The sequence below is a fragment of the Salvia splendens genome, chromosome 4 (assembly GCF_004379255.2).
Source record: "Salvia splendens isolate huo1 chromosome 4, SspV2, whole genome shotgun sequence".
In the NCBI taxonomy this organism is placed as follows: Eukaryota; Viridiplantae; Streptophyta; class Magnoliopsida; order Lamiales; family Lamiaceae; genus Salvia; species Salvia splendens.
Genome location: NC_056035.1, coordinates 59875 through 72138, shown reverse-complemented (window position 1 = coordinate 72138; position 12264 = coordinate 59875). Strand labels below are relative to the sequence as shown.

At 33.9% G+C, this 12264-nt stretch overlaps 1 protein-coding gene across 1 annotated transcript; it reads right to left on the bottom strand.

Annotated features, from left to right (window-relative positions):
• Positions 1 to 8704: 8704 nt before the first annotated feature.
• On the bottom strand, positions 8705 to 11362 carry LOC121799256. The gene is made up of 4 exons (XM_042198576.1): positions 10845 to 11362; positions 9849 to 10379; positions 9535 to 9760; positions 8705 to 9431 (listed from the first exon to the last, which is right to left on the bottom strand). Exons 1-4 carry the CDS (start codon positions 10869 to 10871, stop codon positions 8968 to 8970), a joined length of 1248 nt encoding a protein of 415 aa, XP_042054510.1. The 5' UTR covers positions 10872 to 11362; the 3' UTR covers positions 8705 to 8967.
• Between the last annotated feature and the right edge of the window lie 902 nt (positions 11363 to 12264).

Sequence of the window (12264 nt, the reverse complement as noted above, 5' to 3'; positions counted from 1 at the left end):
AGCCTGACAATCTTCGGGGGTAGGCCTTCGAAGATACCTATCCCCGAATATCTCCCTAACGCCCTGACAAAAATACTTCAGGTAATCGCGGGCAGTCGTCTCGCCGATGTGGAGGTACTCGTCGAACATGTCGGTCGCGCCTCCGTATGCCAGCTGCCTGATTGCGACAGTGCACTTCTGAATCGGCGTGTGGCCGGGTTTACCAGCCGCATTCTCCCGTACCCTGAAATACCCGTATCGACGCTCCAAAGCGCCCACGATACGCAGAAAGAGCGGACGATGCATCCTAAATCGTCGCCGGAACAGGTTCTCCCCAAACCGTGGCTCCGGCGCAAAGTAATCCCCATACAACCGAGCGTGGGCAGCGAGGTGGTCCCGGGGTATTATAGTTCGATGATGGATGGGTCGAGGTACCGCTGGCGCAAAGGCCGCTTGTTCCTCCCTCTCCGTTGATTCCCGCACACGTGCATGAATCAGACGCATCATGTGTTCATAATGTCCACCACTACCACTACCACTACCACTACCACTACCAGCCATTCCGGATATATAAAAGAAATGTAGAGAGAGATACTCGTTAATACAAGTGGTGCGAATGAAATGAAGTTCAACGGGACGTATTTATAGAAATTTAAAAAAATATTTAATGCAATAAACGAGAATTCCGCGCAGACGTCCGTGGGAGCCAACGCAATGACGGACGTCCGCGCGGCCTCGCAACGAAATTCCACGTAAACGCCGCGGAACTGCGGTGTCCTCGGCAGAATTCCGTATCCGTGCATACCATGCACAATGACGGACGTCCGCGGCGGAATTCTGGTACGCCAGGACGGGCGCCATTACTGATGCTATTAGGCAATAATTATAATGAGAGATTTCGGAATTAGAATAAGGATTTTTACTTTTTCTATTTTTCTAATTTTTTTTTTATTTTTCTTATTAATTTCCACCCAACATTTATCAATTAACAAAATTATCCACGCAAATTTGTACACAATTTCTGAAAAGTCTCCTGCCTTCACTCTTCTATACTACTACTACTACTACTTTTTGTTTTGTCAGCATACAATCTCTCCATACTCCATATACATAGAGTCTCAAAAAAGTGCATAATTTATGCTTACTTTGTATTTTGTCGGCATATACATATATACTATCCAAAAAGTGAAAAATTTGTGTACCTATTGCAAAGTTTGTCAGTATATACATTAATTAATTTTTTATTTGCTAACTATAATTAAATGATAGTTATTAAAATCTATACATATATAAAAGTTGAGTTTTGGGACATTTTGAATAATAATTTTATATAAGGGAGGTAAATGCAATTAATAAAAATAATTAAATTATCTTTCACTAAAATTCATAAAATTTCGGTACGCACAATTTTAATTCATGCGGCAGTTTCTATCTTCAAATATAAAAATTGATTATGAATTATTGTCATAATTATCCACTCTCTTGACAGTTACAAATACTATAATTGTATTATCCACTCTCTTGACAATTATGAATTATATTACGATTCAAAAATTGATTATGAAATTTTATGAATTTTAGTGAAAGATAATTTAATCGTTTTTATTAATTGCATTTACCTCCCTTATACAAAATTATTATTCAAAATGTCCCAAAACTCAACTTTTATATATGTATAGTACGCACAATTTTAATTCATGCGGCAGTTTCTATCTTCAAATATAAAAATTGATTATGAATTATTGTCATAATTATCCACTCTCTTGACAGTTACAAATACTATAATTGTATTATACACTCTCTTGACAGTTATGAATTATATTACTATTCAAAAATATTAATACATAACCTAATCAATGAGTTGGCAATTGTAAATTAATGGCATTCATTCAAAGACCACTATATACGTTTTTTTTCAATAATGTTCATGACGGTACATTTATTATAATAATAATAATAATATAATATAATAATAATATAATAATAATTTCATAAGTCATGCGAATGATAATTCTTTGATATTTGTAACTCCCAAAATAGGACGACTTCTCAATACTCTACGTCTATAAATTTGTAGCATGTGTAAGATTACAATTCACTTTTTTATTGTCTTCCCTTATTGCATTCTAATTTTTAAAAATTATGGAATTCACTTTCCTAAACCGTCTACAACCTAGCAATACTTCGTCATCCATTCGAGTCTGATGCCCGTCTACAACCTAGCAATACTTCGTCATCCATTCGAGTCTGATGCGTGCGTGTTTGTGAATTCATGAAACATGGAGAGAAATCCAATGTAATCTCCTTGGAATGTGTTTTCCACGACCGTGTGGTATAAGTATTGTTTCTTATCTTATTACGTTTTTTAGTTATTTATCTAAAACCATTAATTGTTTATTTTTTCCATTTGTTGGTGATGAGTATATTTTAAAGTTAAGGGTTTAGGATTTAGTTTTCAAAGGAAGAAGAGAATGGAGTCGTCCTATAATTGTATTATCCACTCTCTTGACAGTTGTGAATTATATTACGATTCAAAAATACTAATACATATCCTAATCAATGAGTTGGCAATTGTAAATTAATGGCATTCATTCAAAGACCACTATATACGTTTTTTTTCAATAATGTTCATGACTGTACATTTATTATAATAATAATAATAATAATAATAATAATAATATAATAATAATATAATAATAATTTCATAAGTCATGCGAATGATAATTCTTTGATATTTGTAACTCCCAAAATAGGACGACTTCTCAATACTCTACGTCTATAAATTTGTAGCATGTGTAAGATTACAATTCACTTTTTTATTGTCTTCCCTTATTGCATTATAATTTTTAAAAATTATGGAATTCACTTTCCTAAACCGTCTACAACCTAGCAATACTTCGTCATCCATTCGAGTCTGATGCCCGTCTACAACCTAGCAATACTTCATCATCCATACGAGTCTGATGCGTGCGTGTTTGTGAATTCATGAAACATGGAGAGAAATCCAATGTAATCTCCTTGGAATGTGTTTTCCACGACCGTGTGGTATAAGTGTTGTTTCTTATCTTATTACGTTTTTTAGTTATTTATCTAAAACCATTAATTGTTTATTTTTTCCATTTGTTGGTGATGAGTATATTTTAAAGTTAAGGGTTTAGGATTTAATTTTCAAAGGAAGAAGAGAATGGAGTCGTCTGCTGGCGACGTTGCGGTCAACAGCTGGCTAGCAACGGTGGCATAGTCCTAACCAACTACGGCGCATTAGGGTTTTAAATATTAGTAGTAATACGTTGTTTATTTAATCGCAATTGTCTTTGCTAACTGAATAGTGCCTTTTGCTATTTATAAGCCTATAATTCATCCTTAATTATGAATTGAGTTTTTATATATGTAGAAGATTAGTTTGGGAAGAAATAGGATGAATTCCATGAATTACATCATAACAATTTTAAAATTATGCCATAATTTAAGTTTCACTTTTAATGCATAAAGTTAAAAGTATTGTTTCACCTTTTCTCATCTTAATTATGAATTGAATGTATGTATAAAATTCTAATAAATGTTGGGTACATCAATATGTATAAAGTATACCAATTTACAAAAAGTTAATTATATAAATAAATGACTCACAATTTTTCTATTTATAAACGTATAACCCATCTTAATTATGAATCGGATGTTTATATGCATATAGAATGAATTTTGGAAGAAATAACATGAATTTCATTATAATAATTTTAAAATTATGCCATAACTTTTGTTTCGATTTTTATGCATAAAGTTAAAAGTTTCTTTTCAGTTTTTCGCATCTTAATTACGAATTAAATGTACATAACAAATTCTAATAAAAGTTAGGTATAACAATATGCATAAATTACAAATTGCTATTGTTTCACTTATGATTGAAAATCAGGTCATTTTAAAATTATGCTAAATGTGAGGTTATTTGTTGAAATAAATGTGAAGTTATTTATCTATCTATACATATATAAAGGGGGAGTTTTGGGAGTATTTATGAAATTATCATTTAAACTTAAATATATGATTTAAATACTACAATCTAGACATTTAAGAATAAAAACTTTCTCACAAAGGTGCGTAGTGTGCAGCTACAAGCGGTCAAATATAATTAAAAAAAAATGTGTTTTGTCTCTTCACTTCCACTTGAATAATTTGAAAGGTCACAAGATATAAATGATATTTATTATTAATTTAATTTACAATAAATAATACTATACCATTGAGTTACTATCAAATCTTCTATAAATATCAATTCTATTAATCAAAAAAATACTATTTCAGTAAAGATGCTTCTGTCCGTCATGTGGAGTATTATCTTTATCTCCCAGTTATTTAATCTAATTTATTTTTTTAATTATGTTATTTTACTTTTGATGCTTATCGTATTTTAGTTTCTTATCTTTCCTTTTTATTATTATATTTTATTCTATTCATTATATTATTGCAAACAATTAAAAAATATATGTGGGCAACTATTTTGTAAAATCTTCACTTATTTTTGCAGGTATACTTTTGCCTTGAGAAATTTGATAACATTTAAATAACGCTTAGTTTTTAATTTTTGGAAATTAAAAGGTTTTAAAATTTTAAATAATAGGTGTAGAGAGTGAAAAAGTTTTGAGGAGTTATCTTCTATTTTTTGGACTATAAATATATGATATTTGGTAATTTATCCACTCACATATTTTTTTCATCACGTTTTTCACTCCCTTCATATTTTCCAATCTCTTCATATTGTTTAACATGAAGTTATGATATTCTTTTTATTTTTTTCTATTATTAAAGTTTGTTTTAAAGTGATTAACAAAGTAAAGTTGAACTGGGACGGAAGGAGGATTTTATTTATATTTGGCTCATTTGTTGGTCATGATGATTATATTTTAACGTTAAGGGTTTAAGATTTAGGTTTCAAGGTTTGGGTTTTTAGAGTATTAGGGTCACTATATTGCAATGTAATGAAGCTCGACTATAATAAAGTATAGTACTAATTTAAATGGATACAGAATACAAAAAAGATTACACACAATTTTGTGACAATATTATTCTGCGTCGGCGCTTTTATACTTCAAAATACAATTTTAAAACCTTTTTGAGGTTTGAAAAGCTATCGTCCAATTTTAAAACTTGCAATACTACCAATTTGTTTTCGGAATCAAAACTTGATCTTGTGTTAATCAATTAACAATTTAAAATAGTATGATAATAAAATATTTCGTCGTGCATCGCACGGGGGCTAAAACTAGTTTTAAATTAAAGGCCAAGATGATTTAGCCTCAAGTATCAATATCATGCACAAAAAAAAATATAAATTAGGGTATTTACAACAAATTCATTATAACTAACCTTTGAAAGATATCTCAAAACTTTAAATGCATATAACTATCTCGATTTAAATTATTTTTCCACACAACATATATCAAATTAAAGATAATTTTATAAAAATTCCAACGAGATCCAACATGCATATGTTTCGATGTCAAAATTTGATAAATTTTTCGTAAATATTCATAAATTTCATGAAAAGCTTTATAACAATACACATTACATAATATGTCAATACAATGCTTTTACCATGTCAATATGAAATTGTATTGATATTGTCATATCTTTGTGTTGATATATTTAATACACTATATTGATATTGTGTTCTTAAGCCCTAAGGGTTCGATTGGTTGCCTATGTTAGAAAATGTAGGAGAGCAAATACTATCACTACTTTACAATACTTTCTAACTTTTCATGGTAGAGATAGGTAACCCTATTCATTATTTGGTTGCAGATTAGGAATTTTTCCGCTGCATTTTCGTATGTTGGTTCAAATAGCAAAATAATATGATATGCATCCAAAAAGACCACTATATCCCTTGAATTAATTTGTAAACCCCATGTTACCCTTGAACCCTAATTTAGCGGTAAAAAGGGGGGCGAAAATTTTAGAATCCCGCCACCTTATTTTTCACCCATTCTACATATATTAAAATTACATTCTCTTCATCCCATTTTCATTGACAGCGTAGAACTATTGGAAAGCCTCCTTCCAATCTCTGCGCGTGGGTTCGAGCTCTAAGGACGAAGCACAAACTTCTGTCCATCTAAGTAGATATAAATTGTTTACCGGTGAGAGTCGATTTAAATTTTGTTGTGCTATGGTGAACTGGTTGGTGGTTTATGATGTGATTGATCGCACAAGTATATATTCGCATTATCCCAATTCTTCGTTAAAATTATTTGTCAGAATAGGGAGTATTTTGGGTTTCATGGTTTATTTTTTGTGTTTTTGTCCGAATTATTTGTTCTAAATTTGACCTAACATTATGCTAATGTGTGGATTGTGTTAATATTTTTTAAGTTTACTGTGTATTTGTTGAATAAGAAATTGCTTGGTGTCTTTTGTTCTAAAATTGTTTGGTTTATGTTCATTGTGTTTTCCGTTTCATGTAAGCAAATTGCTTGGTATCTCTATGTTGCTATATAGTATTTTAGAACACAAGCATAAAACATAATTTGTGATATCGTATTGTTCAATGTGTTTTCCGTTTCGTGTAAGCAGATTCATTTCCCCCAAATGGCCAACTGCCATGAACGTGCAAGCTATGTTGCGTCAAGCCAGGAGACAGAGGGTTAGTTCCCTATAAACTACTCGATCCATGTCATTGTGAGGACATTCAAATTATTATTGATCTTGTCTTGTTCATGTCCAACAGGAATGAGTGGATTTGGTCTAAGCAATTCGACTATATGTGATAGGTCAAGAAGAGGTTGGACAGATAAGGAAGAGGCCACTCTTATTATGGCGATGAAGGATCTCGTGGCTACTGGATGGAAGTCGGATAACGGTTTCAAGGCTGGTTATCTAACACGGATTGAGAATATAATGCGTCAACACCTTCCTAACACTGATCTGAAGGTGCATCCACATATCAAGTCCAAGTTCACAACATGGAAGAAAAGCTAATCCAAGCCCCTTGGCCTAGCGGTAAAGGGTGCTGGATACCGCGTCCATCCTGGAGGTCTCGAGTTCGAACCCTGGGTGGCGTAATTTGTCTTTCCTCCTTGTTATAGGAGTTGATTTGTAATTTCCTCCTTCATATATATGATATAAATATATGAAGTTAAATTTTTTTTTTTAAAAAAAAAAAAAAAAAAAAAACATGGAAGAAAAGCTACTACTTACTGGACACCATACTGTCGCGTAGTGGTGTCGGGTTTAATGTGAACAATGACTTCAAGATCGATTGTGACGATGAACAATGGTCTCAGATTGTTAAGGTTATTATCTATTTCCTTTCCCATTTCAAATATTATTGTATGTAAGTTCAATTTATATATGGTGTTAATGTGAGTATTGACACAGGGGGATGTCAACGCAAGGTATATGCGCAACAAAGCTTGGCCGTATTGGGAGGATTGGAAAGAAATATTTGGCAAGGATCGAGCCACTGGAATGGGGAGCATGACTCCGCATCAGGCAGCCCAGACAATTTATCCACCAGATGTGAATCTTACTAACGATACGGGTAATGTTTATCGTGTAAACTGTGATTTTCTTGACAGAGAGGGACTGCCCGAAGGTTTCCTTCCAGATACCATTGAAGAGACTCAGTCAAACAATGAAACAAGCCCTCCAAAGTGTACCAAGAAAAGTGGAAAGAAACGCAAGCTTGATGATCAGCTGGATAAGGTGCTGGATTTCATGAATCGGATGCATGATGAGACAACTGAGCAATTGAAGAATTTGTCAGCAAGGATAGGTTATGAATTCGACCTCAGCAACAAGAGGACCGAAGTGCCTGATCTGCTAGATGTGATACCGGGGCTCACATTGAAAGAAAAATATGATGCATGCGCTAAACTTGTGAAAGAACCAGAGCTCCTTGATCTTTTCAAGGGTCTAGCAGAGACGGCTCGCCCATCTTTTGTAATGTATCTTCTGGAGCTGGACAACAAGTGACATGGTCGGCTGATCGAAGCTTTGATTGGGTGAAGAAGGGATTTTGGGGTTTCTGCAGCGGAGGGTTTTTTACTCCTATATATATGTTTATTGCTGCTTTTGTTAGAGGCCACGAACATCTTAAACAGGCCGATATTTTGTGTTTAGCTTTTGCATGTATGATGCATTAGGAAGTATCTGTATTAGACGACTATGAATGTGTGTCCCTTGGACTATGTTTCATCAATTATGGTATGTGTATATCAACCTTTTCATCGCCGTTGCATTACATTATTAATTTGGCCTCTTGAACAAAGATGATACTCAGGTTGATCTACAAATAACACATTCTATTTCTGCCCAATGTATATGGTATAAAAAATAATTGTGCAACAAAATTGTGAAATTAAACAGTCATAATAAACTCAAAAATAATAATTAGAATATTTTGAATACCTAACACAAAAATTGTAAACACATCAAAAACATATTATTATGTATATAGGTGTTCATAGTGATACACCATGACTCAAAAATGAAAAAAATAAAACTTTGTTGGAACATTACGACATTTCAGTAATTAAATAATTATGGGATCCATGATTATTTGATAAGCACTGTGCTTATATATGTTAGTTATTAGATCCCATAAATCTCTAATTCTTTCTGTATTATTATTTAATATCACTAATATTTTAGATTGCATAAATCTCTACTTCTTTCCAATTTATTATTCTAATATCACTAATATTTCACATAACAATTGGAGGTCGACTGATATAAAAGCTATTCATACAATTTCCTTTAAAACATTCAGTTCGAACTCATCAAGTCCCCCGTTCACCTTATGTGAACATTAAGCCAAAAAACAAAAGGGGGTTACAAGCTAAAATACTTTTAAACGACACACACCTTCAGACCCTACAAGTCTTGGCAAAATGTAAATAATAAATCCAAAGTAATGAGTCACATACTTAAGCTCTCATAAACATTAGTTTCAAACGGAGAAATTCATAAATTTTGACTTCAAGACAACTTTCACGCTGCATTTGCATTAGCCCACATTGAAGCTGCTAGATCGTCCCTCATCCTATTCCATGCAGTAGTTGCTTCTACAATGTCGACGTATTCAACAACGTCCTCAGCATCTTCGTTATCCATATCGCAACCAGCTTGTCCGTCGATCAGCTCTTCTATTGGGTCTACTGTCATCTCACCTCGTATGAAGTTGTGTAGCAAAAAACATGTGATTATCAACCCTATCTGAACTTGTATCGGATAGAAACTGCAACTCCGGAGAATGCCCCACCTCATTTTAAGGACGGCGAATGCACGCTCAATGACGTTTCGGGCTCTAGTGTGCTTCATATTGAATATTTCCCGAGAGTTTTGAGGACGTTCGCATGCCGGTCCCCATTCTTTCAGATGATAACGAACCCCTTTATAGGGCGTCAAGAAGCCGTCACTGTTCGCATAACCATTATCACATAGATAGTAATGGCCTACACAAACAGCATCCATTAAATCATAACAGGGACCGCCCAAATCAATATGCTTCACCCATTAACAATTGAGCTATTAGATCATCAATAATCAATGACTAACCTTTCTGAACTTTGAGTCCATCTGGTCGACCTACAGCATCACGTAGAATCCTTGCATCCCCCGCGGATCCCTCCCAACCAGGGAACAAGTATATGAATCTGAGGAACCGATCACATACGGCCAGCGTATTCGTGGCGATTTGCCCTTTCCTTGTACGATATCTAGGGGTATCACCCGCACGCACACGGACATTGATGTACGTACCGTCCAATGCTCCTAGGCATCCCTGCATACAGGGTTTGAAATTAGCATATTTTTTTGGAATAAAACACCATCCAACACAGAGGATATAAGAACTACTAATACGGGCAAACCTTGAAACACTTCCATCGTTCGTCACTGCAACCATCAGATATTGGCTCGGGTTTAACCAACAAAGTATGTTGAAGGTTCAACACAGCACGTAGTACAATGTGTACATAGCGGCTAACCGTATATGAAGAACACATAAATTCAAATCCCACAAGACGAGTTTTCTTGTGATAAGAAAGAATCCCCAAAAACATGGCCACTTGCTCTTCGACAGTTACAAATCTGTGATCAATAAGCCCACTGTAGTCCCGTAGGAGGCGACATAGCCTTCCAAAAGTGTTCCTATCCATCCTCAGATTATCTATGCATGACCTGTCTGTAAGCCTAACCATTCTGTTCATATGATATACTTGTTTAGGCCTTTTGTTTATCAAACTATAATTGACATTTGCCCCAGCTCGTTCTTTTCTTTTGGACCTGCCTCTAATTACCGAAACCAGGATGCGCAAAAGAAGCAAGTTTGTTTTGTAATTACGAACAATTTCCTCCAACACTAACATGTATTCAGCCATTTTCTTCCGGGACGATGCATCCTATGTTTTGGAATGGAGTAATTAGCATAATCATTCATGCAAAAGATAAAAAAAATGCAGAAATGGAGTAATTAGCATAGTCATTCATCACTGCCACAAATTGGCATCTCAACAATTCCTTCCAAAAGATACAAATAGACACCTCAACAATGCAAAGCAAAAGATAAAAAATAGCAAAAATGGAGTAATTAGCATCTGCATTCATCAATGTCACTAGTTCAACACTGTAACACAAAAGTTAAAAAATAGTGATTTTCATAAACACCTACTAATCAAAAAATATCACTCATTCAACAAATTATTAACATCGAAGGCATATAAAAGTAATTTTGTGAATGCACAACAAAATCATACTCCAATTTTGTGGATGGAGACAACCCATCATAAATCTCAGACTTTGTATTCATTCCTCGACCAAAATATACCTAGGTCGATAAGTAATTAGGATTGTGAAGAAATCGATACCTTCCGAATCAAGTCTGAATCAGACATGCTTGAAGCTTATGGCGTCGTCCTCGTCAAGGGAGCACAACGAGATGCGCGGTTTCTTTTTTCCTAATTTCTATTTACCCAATTTCTGTGCGCCCTAATTGGGCGGTAGGAATTCTTCCGCTCAATGAAGCAGATTGCAGCAATTTACCCAATTTCTTCCGCCCTATTTACCCAATTTCTGTGCGCCCTAATTGGGGGTTAGGAATGCTTCCGCTCAATGAAGCAGATTGCAGCAATTTTTGCTGAGGTAGATGAAGGATAAATTGGTAAAATCTAATTTAGCATTAATTGATGGAGCCATGGATACAACTATATCGCAGGGGTGGTGGGAGGTTAGAGATAGCTCAATAAAGTGGTTAACTATCCCAAAAACTAAGACGGGTCAGGATAGTTTTCCGGGTCAAAAAACTTTTTCCAAAAGTGAACCAAACAGAGGAAAATGCAGGAAAACATTCCACTAACCTATTGTTTCAAGGCAACCAATCGAACCCTAAATTGATAGTTGTCATTATCTTTTCAATATTAAAAAATGAAAAACGATGGCAATTTATAGACCATTAAATCTCTAATATCATATGGTCTTAAATTAGTTGTAGTTAGCAATTAAGGGGTGAATTAGCAATTGATCACATCCCTATACTATATATAGGAATGTGATCAAATGCAAACTCTAAATATTGTACAAACTTCAAACTATTATTTGGACCGTTAGAAAATGTCAACAGATGACAAAATAGTAGCAACAGAAATCTCAACACAGTGTCAACGGTTGATGTTCTGTTGATATTGTGTTGACATTTTTCTGTTGCTACTATTTTGTCATCTGTTGATATTTTTTAACGGCCCAGATCATAGTTTGGAGTTTGTACAATATATGAGTTTGCATTTTATCACTGCCCATACTATATATATATATATATATATATATATATATATATATATATAGGGTTTTGATCTATGCAAAACTAGATTTAAATACAGAAACGCAGAACAATATCATAATTAGGTCACTTTTAGGTCATAATTAGGTAATTTTTAGGTCATGCTAACAAAGCATGACCTAAAACGATCTTATCATGACATTAAACCCAAATATTATAATATGACCTAAAATTGCTTAATTATGACCTTCCGTGTTTTTGGTTAATTATTGACCATTAGATCATCTAATCCTAGGGCCAAGATTTGGTCTGCATTTCTGGATTTAAACACATACTTATTTTGATCATCTCCCTATATATATATATATATATATATATATATATATATGGTCTTGTTAGGTTGAGATTTTTTAGCTTAATTGAGAATTGAGATGCATTTTCAGCCACTCATTTTGAAATGTCAACTACAAGTAGATTATATCAACTAAGGGTATTATCGTCATTTCATTTCA